Below are 20674 nucleotides of genomic sequence, written 5' to 3'. Positions count from 1 at the left end.
GAAAAATGAACACTTTGGATAAGAAGCAGAAAAGAATTTGCTAGAAGCAAGGAAGTGAGGAGGCTGACCAGCAGTTTTAGAGTTAGGTTTGGGGATGAAGAGTGGGGAGGGCACCTCCAAATTGACAGGCCAGGTAGAATTGAAACGGCAGCCTTCAGATTCGGGGAAGTATATATACTTTTCTAAGCTAGCTTAGGTGGAGTGCTGTGTTCACCTGGAATTATTTTGTTGTAAATTACTACAAAACATAATTCTATCAGCATTCTTTTAATCAGTATTATTAAGGAATTATATAGCATTGTTAAGTTTAGCAAAATACCAGAATCTGACTTTTTTCCTGATCCATGAAAATGGCTTACTTGATACTAATAGAATAATAGAATAGCCCAGTGTTTCCCAACTTTGAGTCAGTCTTTTTTTATAGTGAGTCTAGTGTTTGGACTATTTTTTTTTTAAAGATTTATTTATTATTATATGTAAGTACACTGTAGCTGTCCTCACACACCCCAGAAGAGGGAGTCAGATCTCGTTACAGATGGTTGTGAGCCACCATGTGATCCCTGGGATCCGAACCCTGGACCTTCGGAAGAGCAGTCGGGTGCTCTTACCCACTGAGCCATCTCACCAGCACCGTTTGGACTATTTTTGTCTCATCCCCTTGGCCCTCCTATCTGGAGGATTCTATAGCTTTGGAACTAGACTGGTTACTACTGTTGAGGTCAGTGAGGTGTACAATATGGGATCTTTTCTTTCTTTTTGGTGCCTCACAGTGAGACCCCAGTAAGGCAGTAAGTTCGCAGAACAGAAAACATGGTTAGAACTTCTTGCCAAAAATTTTTTCCCCATCCCCAAGAGAATGCCTTAAGGCCTAAAAACAAGTTAATTTCCTATCCCATCTAGTTATATTTCCATAATTCCTAGCTTTCTTATCCCTAGAGACATTCTCATCCCCCTTGTGTATTCTTCTAAGTGAATAATCCCATTATTGATGGTGGAGTCAGTGTTTGCCTACTCTTGCTTATGTTGGAAGAATGTGCACATGCGCTGTGCTGTGGCTCTGGAAGGTTCTGTTGTCTTAAGATGGCTTTCACTACAATGGTGAAGAATGAGCCAGGTTCAGACCTGGACCAACACACAGAGCAGCACCATTGCTTTGAAGTTCACCACTGTATCCAACCATTACCTCAAGGGGGAGGAGAGGGTGACGATGGGGCTCCCTGGCCTCGGGCCTTGCTAGTAATGGTACTTTTCACACTCATTCTTTTCAGTCCAGCCTCTCTCTTAAGCACTTGGATCTTCTGTCTTTATGGTGCCCCACCCCCACACACAAAAGCATTTTCAAATGCTTTAGAGTTTAGAGACATAAGCCCTCCGATCTAGAAAGTGATTTTAACAGTTAGCTGTCATTAGATGGGGACATGGCGCGCCTGGGAAAAATGCAGAGTAATGAATGTTATTTATATTATACCTGGAACTGGGAAAAGAGCTCTGTGGCTTGAGAAAACGTGACATTTAACTGAGAAGCAGTGGACTCCTCCCACTGGCTCCTTCCTACTGCTGTTACCTAAAATTTCATCATCTTTTCGTTTGATTCTGTTCAATGCGGTGTCTTTGGGGCCAGCGGGTATTTTCACCTTCTACTTGGAGGAGTATTTGTTCTTGGAGTTCTGCAGTGGCTAAGGGAGACCAGCCCCACCCACTGTCTTGTTGCTTGGCACCAGCTCTCCCTGGCTGTTGAGCATCTTGTTTACTTCTGCCTTTAATTCCCTGCAGGTGCGAAAGTACAAGAGCATGATCCTGGAAGACCTGGAGTCAGCTCTGGCAGAACACGCCCCTGCGCCACAGGAGGTTAATTCAGAACTGCCACCTCTCACCATCGATGGGATTCCAGTCTCTGTGGACAAAATGACCCAGGTACAAGGCGGGAAATGAAGAGGAGATGCAAAGATAAGAGATGCAGATGTGGGCGGGCCTCTCTTCACTTTTCTAGCTTTGTGTTTGGTGATGTGACCAGAGCTTGAGACCCAGACTGGAGTGTGTGGCAGCCTTGGGCAAGGCCAAGTCCCAGGAGGAGTCTCCTGACTCGGCACACACTGGCGCCCGCCTGCTGCCCATGCTCTCCTTTCACCAGGGTTTCTGTGCTAGGGAAGAGAACTTTCTGCTTGGGGTTAGTTTGACCTGGAGACTGTTCAGAGTTTGAGGAGACAAGTTTAGCAGGCTAGGCTGCTCCTCTGCTCCTCCCACTCTCACCCCCACCCCAGGGTTTTGAGATAGGGTTTCTCTGTGTAGCCTTGAGTGACTTGGAATTTGCTGTGTAGACCAGGCTGGCCTCAAACTCAGAGCAGTTGCCTCAGCCTCCAGGTGCTGGGACTAAAGGTGTGTGCTACCACGCCTGGCTTAATTACTAACTTTTAGTTTTGTTCTGTTTTTCTAGGTAGAATTTTAAAGCAATGACTTTTTATTTTTTTACACTTGATCTTGGCCAAAAGGCTGAGAAGCGATGACTTTTTATTTTTTTTATTGCTGCTCAGTTTAGCTGCTCAACACCTAAAATAGCATGTCATGTAAACAATAGAACCTGTTTAGTAAATAGCCTAAGAGTATTGGAACAAAGCTAAATTCAATATAGCAGGGATCATCTTGAATGGGTCTGAAGCAGAGACTTGATGAGAAATACACGCCTTTTATAAATATAAAGCTAGAGCTGAGTTTGGTATCCCGTGGGCTGTGATCCTAGCACCTGAGGAGAGATGCGAGAGAATCAGAAGTTCAGGGCTAGCCTGGAATACATAGTGAGCGCAACCCTGCTTTTTTTTTTTTTTTAAATAAAAGACATTCTAAACCTAAACTGTCATCTTTTGGAACATACAGCATTCTGTGAACATGAAGGATCTTTCAGTCGTTCAGAAAGAAAGTCATACCCAGCCCCTTCACAGTTGGTGTTACAATCTGTTGCTGGTTCCATTTTGCATGGCTAATTTTTAGGAATGTTCTCTGTCTCTCAACCATAAGGTGCATGAAAAGCCAGCTGAACCGCTGGTGTAGGATACTAGTGCAAATCCTCTTCTGCGATGGTTTTTTCTCCCCCACTGCCATTTTAGATATGTTAGTTGAGATAGTCCAAAGTTTTGACGATGATAAACATGCCTAAATGTTGATTTTCATGAAGAACAGCCAATAGCTGCAAAAAAAATGGAGCAGTTACTGTTTGGAAAGCAGAACATGGGAACCTCAGTGCACTTCATTCCAGGCCACATGCCTGGTAAACAGCATAGCACAGTGACAGATCCAAGGAGAACTGACCCTTCATCCCCAGCTGGGCAGCCTTCATTGTACGCCCGTGTTCACTGCATGCAGTTCAGCCTTTCCCTTCTCACTGCAGTTGAGGATTGAAAATAAAACATAACAAATAGTTTAAAAATGCTTCAGCATTTTAAAGGAGACCCATGAGATGGTTAAAGGCAACAGCCACCAAGCCTAGCGACCTGAATCCAATCTCCAGAATTCACATGGTGGGAGGAGAGAACTGGCCCTCAAAAGTTGTCCTCTGGGGCTGATGAGATGGCTCAGTGGGTAAGAGCACCGAACTGCTCTTCCAAAGGTCCGGAGTTCAAATCCCAGCAACCACATGGTGGCTCACAACCATCCGTAACGAGATATGACACCCTCTTCTGGTGTGTCTGAAGACAGCTACAGTGTACTTACATATAATAAATAAATAAATCTTAAAAAAAAAAAAAAAGTTGTCCTCTGACCACCTCCTGTGCTCTGTGGTAATGTTCCCCATAATAAATAAACATTTAAAAATGACGATGTAAAGAGGACTGAGCAGGATGATAGAAGACCAGTCAGGCCTGAATGGAAATTTCTAAGTGTTCAGATACTCATATTTTCTCCCCTCAGCCTCTTAGTATTGTTTTGCTTCCTCATATCTTAAGCTGAGCCAAATAACTCTCTATGTTAAATGATCATAAGGCTTTTCACTTTTAATAGTAGCAAAAGAAGTCTTCAATTTCAAAGTAAGCCTGGTTTAGACAAGAGGCATGGGACAAAGCACTTCTCCCTACTGTTTATGAGAATATAAACTGGCACACTTGGTAGGAGGCTGGTTCAGAGTGCAGTGTGGACAAATGGCCCAGAGGTTAGCCTGAATTTGCTTCTCAGCAGCTGTGCTTGCAGGGCTTGCTTGTGACTGCCAGCTCTCCAGCTCCAGAGCCTGACAGCCTCTGCAGGCTGTACCCTTCATCCATCTACCCTTCTCATGGATGTGTGCACGTAATGAACAATAGAGGTATAAATAATCTTTAAAAGGTGTGGGGGGTTGCTGGCAAGAGAAGCAGCGACGTTTACTGTTCGTGACAGCATTGCTTACAACAGGAAAAGTTCCAGAGTATAGAATTTAACTAGTGCTTAAATTGTAATAGGAATGCCAACTGCTTACATGCGAGGAGGCATACCAGGGCCCAGATGACGAGGCCATTGACTATTCAGTGGCCTGTGGGCTCTGTGATAGGAGGTATAGCGAACAGTGAAAAGGAAAGTCGTCTTTCTGACACACCTGATTTTAGGAGGTGAAAGCTTTACTGTTTTTCTTGTTTTTCCCCAAAGGCTAGATTTGGTTTTTAAATACAGAGAACACAAAGTGCTGACATCATCTTCCAAATTGTGTACACAAACCATACTCAAGTGTGTACACTAAAGCTTGTAAGAGTGGACATCAAAATGTTAAGTCATTAGTTATGCATGGCAACAGAGTAATTTTCATTTTCTTTGTAGATAAGCATAGATTAATAATTTTGTGGGTTTTCTTTTTATGGATGTTTTTATAATTACAGAAATCAAAGTATTTTCAGTTTTTACATTTAACTTGAATTTTTTAGGGTACAGGTTTGATAATGTTTCTGCTTTGACCAAATTTTATTTTTCTTCTTTATTTTGGAATGAAAATGTTGTGAACTCTTTTTACCACCTTGGATCTCCATAGAGAGTTGGAAGGCATACTACTACATTCTTCACAAAGGCATCCATTTGTGTTCTTTCTCTCTCCCTCTCCCTCTCAAAGTTCAGAAAGCACAATTCAGATATGACTGTAACCATAAAAAGCCAAATGATGGAATGTTAATTCTAGATTTCAGACTATCGTAATTAATTTCAGACTTTAGACTATACGACAGCTATGATCTGTTAACTATCGCAGCTCTACTGTGTGGTGTGGAGCTAAGGCAGATGTGTGATTCTGGGTACAGACCTGGAGTGAGTTCTCAGTCATCCAAGGAGACTCATTTCATGCCGGCCTCATGTTAGCTTTATTGACTCTCTGTAAATCAGTTTACTTGTTTTTATAAGAATACTAAAATCTAGTTTCTAGTCCAAGTACTACTATATATTAACTCTAGGCCCCACTTTTTTCCTTAAAGATTTGTTTGTTTGTTTGTTGTAATGCAATGTATATGAGCATGCTGCTCCTGACACACCAGAAGAGGGCATTGGGTCCAATTACACAGTTGTGAGCCATCCGTGTGGTTGCTGGGATTTGAACTCAGGACCTCTGGAAGAGCAGTCATCACTCTTGACCGCTGAGCCATCTCTCCAGCCCTCTAGGCCTCAGTTTCATAAGCTTTCCTGCCTCATAAAATTGGAGGAAGCAAAAATTAGGTATTGTGGAGGAAAGTGCTTTGAAAATTAAACCATCTCACAATTTTATCATTGCCGTTAGCATTTATTTCTTCTCAAAGGCTATATATCGAGAGAGAGTCTCCATGTGCAGCCGTGGCTTACCTGGAATTTGTTATGTATATCAGGCTGGCCTCAGACAGACAGAAATTCGCCTGTCTCTGCATCCTCTGTGTTGGAATTAAAGGCCTGTGCCACCACACGCAGGTGCAGTTGGGTTTTTTTTGTTTTTTTTGTTTGTTTGGTTTTTTTCGAGACAGGGTTTCTCTGTGTAGCCCTGGCTGTCCTGGAACTCAGGGCTTTATTTTTAATTGTGGGGGAGGGAGAAAGAGAGTATGTATACATGTATGTATGCAGATGCCCGAGAAGCCAGAAGACAACACCTTTTACCCTGCAGTCCTCTGCAAGAGCAGTATGCATTCTTAACTGCTAAGTCATCTCCCTGACTCCCCTTTCTTTTCTCTTTAAACACTGAAAATTGACTCATGCAAGTAGATGGGCGTCACAGAACGGAGCAGTTGAACTCCATGCAGAGCTGACTGCCCTGAATTCAGAGAGAGAGAGAGAGAGAGAGAGAGAGAGAGAGAGAGAGAGAAGAAGAAGAAGAAGAAGAAGAAGAAGAAGAAGAAGAAGAAGGAGGAGGAGAGAGGAGAGAGAGAAAGAAAAGACTTGAACTTTTTTTTTTGCCCTTGAAACTGAGTCTCACTATGTAGCTCAGGTTATCCTAGACTCACTATGTGATCAAGCTGGCGTTAAACTCACAAACCTGCCTCTGCATCCCAGGTGATAGAATTAAAGGTGTGTGCCAACATACTCAGAAGGTCTTGAACTTTTGAGCTCAAACAATTCTCCTGCCGCAACTTCCCAGGTAGTAGAGACTATCTATAAGTGTGTACAACTGTGAATGCCTTGTGTTTTTCAGACAATTGGCAGGTCGTGTTAGCAAGTTTTTCTAGGTATGCTGGATCAGGTGTGCTGCTCAGGTGCCCAGTATGATCAGTAGATGTGGAGTTGGGGGTACAGGGCACAGCTCAGTGATGCCAACCCCTGCTGCTAGTTCTCAGGGGCACCTGGAGCCAGAAATCCATTCTTTCCTGAGGACTTTCCACATATTAAAAACAGTCTCCTTGGAGGAGAAGCCTCACAGCCTTTACTACAACCTTTGGGAGGTAGGAGCAAAGCAGGTAGATCTCTACATTTGAGCACAGGCTGGTCTCCATAGTGAGTTTCAAACCAACCAACTAATTAATTCTCATTGCCACAATTGAGTGGGATAGACTCCCATATTCTGGAGAAGTTGTATGTTTTGGAAAGAGCTGTATTTTGAAGGATATGGTAAAGACTCTTATTATGGAACGAATTCCAGAATCATCTCTAAAAAGCCTGCCCAGGATAACTAGTTCACTCTACCCCTCTTTTGGGTGGTTTTTCTCCCTGCATCCTTGAAATTGCTGTCCTCCTCTGTACTCTCACTGGGGCCATCTTTGTCCCTGGAGCAATGATGCAACTGGGCAGTAATTCGATAGTTTCAGGAAAGCCTTCTAAAATAGTCCACAGGGCAGATGCTTCGTCAGGAAGGGTTAGTCACGGCATTTGATTCATTTTCCTTAGAAAACAGTGCGTCTGCTGTCAGGGTTTTTCAAGGGTTTGGTTTTGTTTTGATAGATCATGGCTGTGGTTTTTCCTACACTAACAGTAGTAAACACATGCCAAGTGTAATAAAGGGAAATGGGGCAGTCTCTAATAGGTAAAGCCATACTGATAAAAAGTAGAGGAAAGGTTACCAGGGACTGGGGGAGTCCAAATGGGAGTTAAGGTTTTAACAGAATTTCTGTTTGCAATAAAATGATTCTGGAAATAGTGGTGATGTCAAACGACTTAGTGAGTGCAGTAGTGTCCCCGAATTTCATGTGTTAAGATAGTAGATTTTATGTTGACTTCAAAGGAGAGAAAGGGGGAGCTGGATTAAAGTGTAAGTCTGGTGGTCTTCAGGGTGGCTTCACACTAACTTACCTGGGGAATTTAGAATCTAGGTATATGGTTCATACTTGAGGCCAGCTAAATCTGAATTTTGTGGCTGAAACTCAAATATCTGTAGTATTAACCCCTCAGATTTTGTGTTACCCACTGATATATATATATATATATTTCCCCCCCCCCCAAGATGCCTCTCCATGCAAAGCAGGCTTCCTTACATTATCTTATAACTCAGGCAGGCTGGTGCTGAACTCCTGATCCTCCCATCTCTGACTCCCAAGTGCTAGGATTTTAGATGTTTGCTACCATATCCAGCAGGCTTTTCTTACTATCTGAGGGTTTTCAGAGTGTGAATATGCCATGCCATGCCATGATTTACCAAATATCAGTTAGAGGGGATGGGGATATATATAGCTCGGTGGTAGAGTGCTTGCCTGACACATACCAGACACTAGGTTTAAGCTGCAGTGTCACCAGAAGGGACAGACAGACAGACAGTCATCTTCCTCTGTGACCTCCACCTGGCTGGGGAGATGCCTTGGTGTATAAAGGGCTTGTCACACAATTATGAGGACCTAAGTTCAAATAGCCAGAAACACTCCCTTCCCTACCCACCATGTGTGTCTGTCTGTCTGTCCCTGTCTCTGTCTCTCTCTCTCTCATACACACACACACACACACACACACACACACACTTTTTAAAAATCAGGCAGATTGGGATATGGTGTAGGGACAGCAAGTTAGCTCAGCACGTGGGGCACTTGCCTCCAAGCCTCACACAACTGAAGCCCACTACCTCAGGCCCATGTGGTAGAAAGTGAAAACCAACACACATGGCCACAGAAAATAAATCAATCATAATTTTTAAAATATGTGATGTAAGCTGGACATGATGGCACATGCCTTTAATCCTAGCACTTGGGGAAGCAGGCAAGTGATCTCTGAGTTTGAGGCCATCCTGGTCTAGAGAGTGAGTTCCAGGACAGCCGTCTCAATAAAACAAAACGGAATCGTGATATATTCTTAAATAGGACATAGTATATTTTAAGCAGAAAAGCATAGGTATATTCAAGAATGCTAAGGAAAGCTGGGCGTGGTGGCACACGCCTTTAATCCCAGCACTCAGGAGGCAGAAGCAGGTGGATTTCTGAGTTTGAGGCCAGCCTGGTCTACAAAGTGAGTTCCAGGACAGCCAGAGCTACACAGAGAAACCCTGTCTCGAAAAACCAAAAACAAAACAAAACAAAAGGATGCTAAGGAAAGGGATGATGACCAAGGAAATTACACATTTAGGATACAATAAGACCAAGGAGATATTTGCAACTTATATGATAAAGAATTAATATGCAGAACAAATTAATGCTTCTTTCAAATTAATAAGATAAATTTAGAAAAATTGACAAAGCATTATAAGTAGCTCACTGAAAAAACAAATAACCAGCAAATATATAAACAAATTTCAACTCATTAATAAATAGGGAACCTTTCCTCCATATCAGATAAGCACGAACCAGAAAGCTCAGTAATTAACGAGAGAGACAGAGACAGAGACAGGAAGGAGGAAGGACATACGGGAAGTTTGACTGAAGAGATGGCTCGGCCATTAAGAGCAGTTGTTCACCCTGTAGGGGACCTGGGTTCAATTCATGGCACTTAGGTGGCAGCTTACAATCTTCTGTAACTCCAAGTCCAGGGAATCCAGTGCCTTCTTCTGATCTCTGTGGGTACTAGACATGCGTGCCTGTAGTAATACTGGGAAAACACCTCTAACATAAGTCAAGTGTGGACCAGTGCGTACTGTCAGCTGGGGTGGGAAAGGGATAGGCGGTGTCTGTCAGCGTTGTGTGAGTTCCTTTGACCAGCAGTTTCACCTTCCAGCTTCTTCCTAAGATGCACACACTGTAGACATGTGCCTGCTTTCAACCCCTTACTCAGGAGTCAGGAGCAGGCAGGTCTCTGAGTTTGAGGAGGAAAAGCAGTGAGGTCTGAGGCGACAGCACCAACCTCCCTAGAGAACTTAAATGCCTGTCAAGAGGAGATACTGAGAAGCAGGTATTGGCAACTGCTAGAGAAGAAGCTGTGAGCACAGTCGTCCAGAGACCTGTCTGGAGGGAGCTGTTGAGTGGAAGAAGCACACTGCACCGCGTGCAGGACAGCACTGGTTTGTCTTCAGGTGCCTTTCTAAAATGGTAATGAAATGAGTAGAATTGGGCCTACAGGGAAAGGTATTATTCATCAGTCTAGTCAGGACACTGAACTGATAGGCAAGCTAGCATGTTATTTTAGTGTGTAGTTTACATAAAGAGTGTAGCTACCACAAGCCCGCAGAGACTGACCAACCTGAGAGTAAGAAAACCTGAGGCTTGCAGGGCAGCTCTTGAAGAGGTTCCCGGGTGTGATCATGGGAAGCAAAAGTGTAGCTTGCCAGTCCTTGACCTTACTCATTCTGAGGTTACAGTTTCTTTTGTCTTTTTCTTTTTTGTTTTTGTTTTTCAAGACAAGGTTTCTCTGTATTACCCTGGCTGTCCTAGAACTCACTCTGTAGACCAGGCTGGCCTCGAACTCAGAAACCTGCCTGCCTCTGCCTCCCAAGTACTGGGATTAAAGGTGTGTACCACTACTGCCCAGCGAGGTTACAGTTTCACAGCGGCTCGTCCCATGTTTTCTATGGCAGTGTGCTTTGAGTGGGGAGGGAATGAGATTGAGAAAAACCAGTGTTCAAGGGATGCCAGTGTTTGTGCTAGCAACTGTAGGCAACTATATTCGCATAAGGATTAGCCACTTTCATCATCTCTGAACCAAAGTTGGTAGTGCAGATAATCCAGCTAGCGAGTAAGGAAGTCATTCTACCCTAGTTCTCTAATGCCCTCGAGTACACACTCAGATATGTATTCCTATGTATGTAACTGTCAGCCGTGCTCTAGTTCTCTAGTGCCCTGGAGTATACACTCAGACATGTATTCCTATGTATGTAACTGTCAGCCGTGCTCTAGTTCTCTAATGCCCTGGAGTACACACTCAGATATGTATTCCTATGTATGTAACTGTCAGCCGTGCCCTAGTGCTCTAATGCCCTGGAGTACACACTCAGATATGTATTCCTATGTATGTAACTGTCAGCCGTGCTCTAGTTCTCTAGTGCCCTCGGGTACACACTCAGATATGTATTCCTATGTATGTAACTGTCAGCCGTGCTCTAGTGCTCTAATGCCCTGGAGTACACACTCAGACATGTATTCCTATGTATGTAACTGTCAGCCGTGCTCTAGTTCTCTAATGCCCTCGAGTACACACTCAGACATGTATTCCTATGTATGTAACTGTCAGCCGTGCTCTAGTTCTCTAGTGCCCTCGGGTACACACTCAGATATGTATTCCTATGTATGTAACTATCAGCCGTGCTCTAGTTCTCTAGTGCCCTGGAGTACACACTCAGATATGTATTCCTATGTATGTAACTGTCAGCCGTGCTCTAGTTCTCTAGTGCCCTCGAGTACACACTCAGATATGTATTCCTATGTATGCAACTGTCAGCCGTGCTCTAGTTCTCTAGTGCCCTGGAGTACACACTCAGATATGTATTCCTATGTATGTAACTGTCAGCCGTGCTCTAGTGCTCTAATGCCCTTGAGTACACACTCAGACATGTATTCCTATGTATGTAACTGTCAGCCGTGCTCTAGTGCTCTAATGCCCTGGAGTACACACTCAGATATGTATTCCTATGTATGCAACTGTCAGCCGTGCTCTAGTTCTCTAGTGCCCTGGAGTACACACTCAGATATGTATTCCTATGTATGTAACTGTCAGCCGTGCTCTAGTGCTCTAATGCCCTGGAGTACACACTCAGACATGTATTCCTATGTATGTAACTGTCAGCCGTGCTCTAGTTCTCTAGTGCCCTGGAGTACACACTCAGACATGTATTCCTATGTATGTAACTGTCAGCCGTGCTCTAGTTCTCTAGTGCCCTCGGGTACACACTCAGATATGTATTCCTATGTATGTAACTGTCAGCCGTGCTCTAGTTCTCTAGTGCCCTGGAGTACACACTCAGATATGTATTCCTATGTATGTAACTGTCAGCCGTGCTCTAGTTCTCTAGTGCCCTCGAGTACACACTCAGATATGTATTCCTATGTATGCAACTGTCAGCCGTGCTCTAGTTCTCTAGTGCCCTGGAGTACACACTCAGATATGTATTCCTATGTATGTAACTGTCAGCCGTGCTCTAGTTCTCTAGTGCCCTCGAGTACACACTCAGACATGTATTCCTATGTATGTAACTGTCAGCCTGCAAGCTCCTCACTTCAAATTAAAATAACAAGGCCTGGCTGGGAAGGTGTCTCAGAGGGAGGAGGGCTTGTCACAAGTGTGTAGATTTGAATTCAAATCCCCAGAACTATAGGAAATCTGGCATGGTGATATATGTCTAATCCAAACAGAGAGATTGGAGTCAGAGACAGGAGAATGGCCTGGAGCTCGCAGGCCAGCTTGCTTGCTGGATTCCGTTGTAACAAATGTGGGGACCTTCATCCAGAGTTGTCCTTTGACCTTCGTAATAATGCATGGATCGATCATACACACAGATAAAACATCATCTCCAGTTTACCTTTTCTGCCTCATCGCAATTTTCTTGTAGACTAGAGACCTTTCTGCATGGTTTAATATATGCTACTTTCTCTTATGTGTTAGACAGTTGTCCTCAGAGTCCATAGAGAACCCACTACTGATAACCAAATCCACCAATGCTCACTGTGTTACATACAGAAAATGGCACATAGTGTTTGTACGAGATATTTCTATAGACTTTAAATCATCTCTGCATTGCATTATATACATTATATACACACACATATATACATTATATACATAATCCAATGTAAATGCCATATGTGATTGTTAGACTGTATTATCTAAGAAATAACTATGGAAAAGACCAGTTGGTACATATTCAGTACAGGTAATTTTTTTTTTTAACCCTGGGTATTTGCTTACAGTTGAGTGAACCTTAGATACCTAACTCACAGATATGGTGGTGGTTTGTATTATCTGACCAGTAGAGGTGGAATTGTTAGACACGCTAACTTGAAAGTTTTTTTCTTACAATTGAGTCTTAAATACCATTGGGGAGCGTCCGATACCCCTGATGTAGAGACAGAGACTGAGTGGCCAATGCTGATTCAGCATGTGTTAAGGATAATACACTTGCTGAGCAGCAGGTAAGGAGCTGAGTTTTCTAAGGGCAAGTTGCTAGCATAGTAGGAACGATCGTTTCATTTTAGCTGGTTTAGGCTTTTGTCTTTTCTCCAGATACTAGATTGAAACCCACATCTTAAATATGCTAATAGTGTGTTCTACCTTCCATTTAGCAGCATGTCTCAGCCCTTCAGTTAGGCTGTTTAGCATTTGAGAAAATCTTATTTTAAAACCATCTATAGTTTGTGTACGTCTGGCTGCCTCGGCTAAGGATGACCTTGAACCGATACTCCTGCTTCTGCCTCCCAAGTGCTGGGATTGCAGACAAGTCACCATGCCCAGTTTGCTTTCCACGTAATCTTTATTTTTGTATGTGGGTGTGTCTGTGCACCACATGCATGCAGTGCCTGTAGATACCAGAAGAGGGCATTGAATGCCCCTGGAACTGCACTTAACAGACTTTAGAACTACCATGGGAGTGGGGAGGGTGAGGAACTACCATGGAGTGAATAGGAGTCAAACTTGGGTTCCCCTGGAAGAGCAACCAGTGTTCCTCACGGTGAGCTCTCTCTCCAGCTCCTACAGTCTTTACTTTTATTTGCTATTAACCTGGACTTGATGTCCTTTCTCTCTGATTGTACCCTGGAAGGAGCAGTATTTCCTACTGTGCTTGGAGTAAGTTTACTGGGCAGCCTAGGGCCCTTTAGGCACACACAGAGACCTAGGTCAGAATGAGAGCAGCCAAGCAAGCTTATTCTAGCCCAATTAAGGAGAGCCTGAACAGTCAGATCCTGTTGATTGTCTCCCTGTGGATTACAGACAGACCTTCCTTAACAAGCACATTGAGAGGCTTTGCTCTTCCAACCTCTCCAGGACCACTAATTAGTCCAGCTTGCAGTGAAGAAGACACAGAGTCAAATTCTGGAAGGGAATTACTTAACTGTTTCTATGCTGGACAACTGGTAACTGATTTTCCCCATATAGTCAGTCCCTTTCTGGTCAGTCATGATGATCTATGCCTCTAGTCTAAGCATTGAGGAGGCTGAGGAAGGAAACTCTCAAGTTCAAAGCCAGGCTGAGGGGGGTGGGAGGGAGGGGATAGATAAATAAGATGAATCTTTTTTTTTTTTTTTAATTTGGGACAGTTTAGAAGTCTCTCCTTTTGTGAGTTGTTATTAATGGGACTAAAAAGGGAACTTTTAAGTTTGTAGCATCAGTTTATTTCATCTGTGCATTTGTGCTCTTGTTTTTTAAATGAAGAAATAGAAAATGTATATAAGCCCTTTTCTGCTCGAGGCTAGAAAAGACAATCAAGAAACTAGGATAAAGGACCTCATGAGGCAGCTGATAGCATGGGTTTACAAAGATATATTTCTATTAGCCCTCTGTTTGATGCCTCAGAACCAAATATACATGAAGTGTATTATATCACGGCTTGAGGGTGGGAGATGTGTGAGTCCGAAGCACTTAGGAAGAGAAGCCATGGCATGGCCCACACAGGAAGTCACTAGGCCTATCTTTGTCATATAAGCATGGATGATTTGCCTGCATGGTCCCCTGCTGTATAACTATTTGAATTATCTTCTGGTATAATGAGATTCCATATTTTTATTTATTATTATTATTATTATTATTTTGTTTTTGGTGTTTTATTTGGTTTTTTCGAGACAGGGTTTCTCTGTGTAGCTCTGTTTTGGCTCTCTCCAAAACAGTGTTAGCAGCACCTTGACATGGACCCTTAACTCATGGAAGTTAGAGAAGGAAGATCAGCCCTTAGTGTAGTAGTGTCTCTGGAGGCACAAATCATGTTTGGAGATAGGCATTGTTGTCCTTTTAAGAACAAGTCTACAAAATGTAGCTTTTCAGATCTCTAATCATCAGGAGTACCCTCCTTTAGTCAGCCATGGAGCAGAAGTAACTGTAGGAAGCAGTGAGCTCTCAGCAGTCCCATTCGGAACTTTCTGGACTTTTAGGAGTGCTCCCTGCTTGGTGGTCTGAGGGGTGTGGAGTCCAGGTGCACATCCCATGTGTTGGTCATGAGATCACTGTGATGACCATGCTCTTGTCTTTCAGGCTCAGCTTCGGGCATTTATCCCAGAGATGCTCAAGTATTCCACAGGTCGAGGGAAACCAGGCTGGGGGAAAGAAAGCTGCAAGCCTATCTGGTGGCCAGAAGACATCCCATGGGCTAATGTCCGCAGTGATGTCCGCACAGAAGAGCAAAAACAAAGGGTACGTTCCTCAGTGCTCATTAGTGTGCCATGCTGGGTCCCCCGCCTCAGTTTCTGTTGGTACAAGTCTCAGACCATTTCATAACAGTCAGGCCTCTTCCTCCAGAGCAGTCGGTTGTTCTCCGATATACAGTCCCTCTTGTTTATTACTCCTGTCACGTACACAGAAAGATCTGGAAAGGCTCTGGATTTATACTTTGTTTCTTCATAGATGTCTTTTGTAAAAGCTTTAAACCAGAGAAGCTTGGAAGTAAGAATCATTTGAAAGCTTAGAAATAGCCTTGCTTCTGATTAGCAAGAACCACTGGTGAGAGGTTTGGTGGCATTCTGTAATGCTAGTACTCAGCAGGCCAGCGCATGGAATCTCTAGTTTGAGGCCAGCCTGGACAACATAATGAGTTCTAGACCAAACCTACCTGAAAACAAAAAACAGACCAACAAAACAAATCACTAGAGAGTTAGTTGAGTGGTTAAGAGAGCTTGCTGTTCTTGCAGAAGACCTGAGTTCAATTCCCAGCACTCACAACCACACGTAACTCTAGTTACAGGGATCCGACTCTCTTCTGGCTGCCATGGGCACCGTCACACATGTAGGATACACTCACACAGACACACACAGATAATATACATACATACAAAGAGACATAATACATACTTCTTGATCAGAGTGTTACCTCTTAGGAGAAATTGGAGAGTTTGGCCTCAGTTTGAAATAGGACACAAAAGCAAAATCCAAACGTGGTTAAGAAGGAAGGACAGAAAACCATCAGTTGCTTTGCTCCAGAATAATTCTGTGGGAAGTCCTAAACTAACTCTATACAAGGTTTGATAATTACACACATGCCTGATTCTCCTGTGGTAGCATAAATCCCCAATTTCTTTGTGGCTTATTATGCTTTCCTGGTCTTTTGATGACAGGTTTCATGGACCCAGGCATTACGGACCATAGTTAAAAATTGTTATAAGCAACATGGGCGGGAGGATCTTTTATATGCTTTTGAAGATCAGCAAACACAAACTCAGGCCACCACCACACACAGTATAGCTCATCTCGTACCATCACAGACCGTAGTACAGACCTTCAGCAACCCTGATGGCACCGTGTCGCTCATCCAGGTATGTAAGCCTGACGTCTCAGGGGAGGTGGTTCGGTGCTATCTCACCTCGAATGGTAGAAGTTTCCTGTGTGCTCGCTCTTCTCTGCACATCCTAACAGCTGCTCTCGCTCTCACTCTTCCTGCCTAGCAGTCGCTTCCAAACAGTTTCATTTATTTTTTATTTCATTTTCTTATTCTGCTTGAAATGGGAAAGTCCTCACCCACATGGCCACATCTTATCTCCATCCTTTGAACCATATTTTACATTGCATGTGCTTTATTTAATTCAGAGCTATAAGTAGCTTCTGGAACTTTTACAATCAAAGCACCTGAAAATTGTTTCTTGGGTTAGGGTCCCAGTAAATAGTAGAATGCTCAGCTATCGTGTAGAAGACCATCACCTTCAATCCCCATCATCTGAGAGAGAAACAGAGGAGGATTTTTGAGGAAGGAGGAAGGGAGAAAGACAGATAGATGTGTATGTGCCAGAGAAATACCTTTTCTAAAGTGGAACAGTGTTTATTGACAGATGAGGAATCTCTAAAGTTCAGGTTGGGGTTAGAGTGTAGAGTGTTGGTTGACTGGCACCAAACTCCAGAGTGGAATGCAGTTACTCTTCTAATATTGGTTCACGCTAGTCTCTGAGAGCTGATTTAGTTATTCTCTTCCTGTCAGGAGGCATATTATGCTGAATTTGGGGCTCAGCTAGTCTTAGCTTATGTGTGAGGGCCAGGTAGAAGGTCTGTCTACTGGCATTTAACTTCCTGTGTTTCCTAGGTTGGTACAGGGGCAACAGTAGCCACATTGGCTGATGCTTCAGAACTGCCAACCACAGTCACTGTTGCCCAAGTGAATTACTCTGCTGTGGCTGATGGAGAGGTAAGAAAAGGGTTTCTGTATTTCCCTACTGAAGTAGTTCATGAATGAGTAGGAAGAAGTCAGGCCCAGAAGACGAAGGAGCAGCCTTGCAATATGTGAAACTTTTAGTATTTATCCAACCATGACAATTTGGAGAAGTATCTAATATTGTGTTAATTGTAATAATTAAAATTCATGGATCACTACTGCCCAAACCAACCTGTTAGAAACTTAGAATTTCACATTTGTAATACAGTATTTAATATAAACATAATAAAAGGGATTTTCTCTTTCATACTTTTACAAGAAAGGCCATTTGAGGGCTCCCATGCTAAGTATAGGCAATCTCCATAGTTGCAAAAAGGTTAAACTATGTATGTTGATTTTATAAGTATGTAATTTATTTAAGATGTAGTTGGCTTAAGAATAGATTCTGTACCCAAACTTGGTGGTGCCACATGCATCTTTAATCCCAGCATGTGGAGGCAGAGGCAGGTGGATCTCAGTGAGGTTAAGTCCAGTCCAGCCTGGTCTACACAGAGAAATCCTGTCTCCAAAAAAAAAAAAAAAAAATAGATTCTGTTGTCCTTTGGACCATCAGTTGGTATTGGTCATGTTGAATGCATTAGACATCAGAAATTTAAATGATATCTAATGATAATGGTATGTGTGACTCTGCTGGACAAAGGAAAAAAGCCACCAAAGTACAAAGACATTAAAGATGTGAGCTTAAAGTGGTTCGATGGGTTTGAGATTAGATGACACACTCTGGTAGGATTTAGCTAAAATATAGACAGGTTCAGTAACAAGTAGGAAGAGACAGAAGTATGTTCTCCTGCCATACGTTCAGTGACTGCTCTGTCTCCTGTGCCAGGCTCTGCAGAACAGATAGCAGACAATAAACTGTTCTTGTCCACAGGGACCATACATGGTGGGTGGGAAGGACACCCATGGGAAAGCATTCATTGAGCAGCAGCAGGAAGGGCGAGAGGGCCCTGTGGAGTGCGGTGGTTTGCTTCTGTGTGCTTTGGAGAGGAGTCATACACCTGAGCTCGGACTAGAGGGGGCAGGCAAGAACAAAGGGTTCTGGGATAGAAGTGTGTCCTGTGCAAGGCAAGCAGGCATTCCACACTCAGTTTTGAAAACCTGAAATGGCTACAGTGACTTGCTCTAACCAGACATAACAGGGGCCACCAATTGAAGCGCCTCAGCAAAGTGAGTTTTTCTCAGCAAGGCAGTAGGACATCTTCTGAATAACTCTACCTCTTGGGCTTAGCCTTCTCTTTGGACATGGTAGCATACAAACACATACATTCACACGGGAAGGAAGGGGTGAACAAGGCTCAGGCAACATGGCCAAGGAAAGCACTGCTTAGAAGCAGGGCCTGCCAAGTCTGCCTCTGCCTCCCATCCAAACCCAACAAATTTCTTTGTTTCTTCCCCATACCCTTCCTCCATCCATCTTTCCCTGTCTCGTTCCCTTCCTATCTCTTGACACGGGCTTACTATATAGGCCAAGCCGACCTGGGGACTAGGGACCTTCTGAGTGCTGGGCTAGGCATGTGCTACCATACTGGCCTCCAAGTATTTTCAGTGATTTCTCTTAGTGCTTCCAGAACTACTTGGTATAGACACAATCAAATTCAAATGTAAATTCTAACAGTCCCCCCTTTTTGCACAGAATACAGCTTGCTGAAGCCCTCCCTATACATTATAGGCCATGTTGTGTGCATTCATTTGGTGAAAAACATAATAATGTTATGTTTTGACTTTTGACTGTCCTTGTCCTTTCTGCCTCAGGTGGAACAAAATTGGGCCACGTTACAGGGCGGTGAAATGACCATCCAGACGACGCAAGCATCAGAGGCCACCCAGGCGGTAGCATCACTGGCAGAAGCCGCAGTGGCAGCTTCTCAGGAGATGCAACAGGGAGCCACTGTCACCATGGCCCTCAACAGGTGGAGGCAGGGGCTGGGAAGAATGGGATTGCAGGCCTGTGCTAAGAGAGCTGCCGCGTTCCTCTTCAGTCACAGCCGACAGGGACACACACACACAGCTCATAAGACACTGCAGGCTGAGCTGTTTCCTTCAGTCTTGGGCATGGAGCTCCCAGGGCTTCGTGCATAAAACAGACATTCTGATGCTGAGCTATAGAACTTTGATTTCTAGCCAGCCCCACCAAGAAACATTGAACCCTTTCTTTTGAAGACTATCTAGGAGGGACACACTGCAGAAAGAGAGAGGCATTTCCCAAAACAGCATTGCATGCTCCTTTCTGGCCACTTCCTGCTGAGTGTTGACAGGAAAGGTCATCATCCTTTATTCTTGACTCTTGACCCAAGTTTATTTTCAGCAGACCCAAGAATTTTTATTAATCAGTAAGAACGGGGACCTTAAAGTCACTCTGCCCTGTCATTTGCTGGCTGGCTGACCTTGAGCAGTTTATTTAAACTCAGCGCCCAGGCTCTCTTTCTGTAGACTAACTGTATGCCTCTCCCTGCCTTGAGGAGGTGTTGAAAGAACTGAAGGCATCAGTGTGAGTGAGAGCCTAGGATCAGGGCCGCTGCTAATCATTGTGTGCAGTCTTTAACTCACATAGTCCTTGCACTCTCTGGCAAGCCAGCACTCTTACGGGTGAGCTGTGAGTAGAGAGGAGTGTTGCAGCAGTCTCTGCTGTCAAAGAAATCCTCCTTGGGCCTGGGACTTAATTTCAGTGAACCACATAAGAGTTGATGTTAGAATGAGCATTGTAGATATCCAGAGAGGAATACAAAAGCCAGCTAAAGTGTAGTTTGGGGGCATCTTTTTTGTTGTTAAGCTGCTTTTTTAAAAAGGTTTAGGTTGGTAGGGATAGAGGGCTGGTATTTTTTGTTTGTTTGTCTTTGTTTTTCGAGGGCTGGAGAGCACAGATAGATACGCTTGTGTGCAGTGAGCTGTATGAGGCTGTACAATGTGTTGACTGACAAGAGGATCCCAAGGTCACATAGATTTCTGGTTTGAATCCTGGCTAAACTCTTTGTTAGCCATTTGCCCCTAAGAAATTTCGCGCCTAGTGTGAGTTTCCTCTTTGTTTTTGTAGGGTAATATTCACAAACAGACTTCGGAACTCAGTAATACAGGATGTATGAAGTTTCTAGAGGAACCTGCTCGTGTTAGCACTCAGAGAATTAAGTCTAGTCTATCTTCCTCATTTCTTCTCTTCCTTCCCTCGACCTTTCCTTCTTTCGTTTTTCCCTCTCCCTGCCTTCCTCCCTCTCTTCAACCCCCTCTCCTCCCACCTCTTTGTTTCCAGGGAGTCTCACTCTACCCTAGGTTGATCTAGAACTCACTCTGTCCCAGGCTGGCCTTGAACATGTGGCTGATCCTCCTGTCTTTTTTTTTGGGGGGGGGGTTCGAGACAGGGTTTCTCTGTGTAGCCCTAGCTGTCCTGGAACTCACTTTTGTAGAGCAGGCTGGCCTCGAACTCAGAAATCCACCTGCCTCTGCCTCCTGAGTGCTGGGATTAAAGGCGTGTGCCACCACACCCGGCATTCCTCCTGTCTTAAAGTCTCTGGAGTACTGGGATTATATTATAGGTGTGAGCCACCATGCTCATGGTATTTAAGTTATACTGCAAGGGACTGGGGACTGAGGTTAGTG

General features: G+C 43.8%; 1 protein-coding gene across 8 annotated transcripts in view; it reads left to right on the top strand.

Moving 5' to 3' along the window:
* The window catches only part of Nrf1 (nuclear respiratory factor 1), a 107682-nt gene that overhangs the window by 53958 nt on the left and 33050 nt on the right, over positions 1 to 20674 (top strand). For all 8 annotated transcript variants that reach the window (XM_021165121.3, XM_029478399.2, XM_085840759.1 and 5 more), the window contains 5 exons: positions 1774 to 1914; positions 14923 to 15081; positions 15999 to 16196; positions 16955 to 17056; positions 18836 to 18993. In XM_021165121.3, the coding sequence (XP_021020780.1) occupies positions 1774 to 1914; positions 14923 to 15081; positions 15999 to 16196; positions 16955 to 17056; positions 18836 to 18993 (758 nt within the window). The remainder of the gene's footprint in view (positions 1 to 1773; positions 1915 to 14922; positions 15082 to 15998; positions 16197 to 16954; positions 17057 to 18835; positions 18994 to 20674) is intronic.

Source organism: Mus caroli, unplaced genomic scaffold, assembly GCF_978045245.1.
Source record: "Mus caroli unplaced genomic scaffold, Mus_caroli_1 scaffold_7, whole genome shotgun sequence".
NCBI lineage: Eukaryota > Metazoa > Chordata > Mammalia > Rodentia > Muridae > Mus > Mus caroli.
This window is presented reverse-complemented; position numbering and strand designations above follow the sequence as displayed.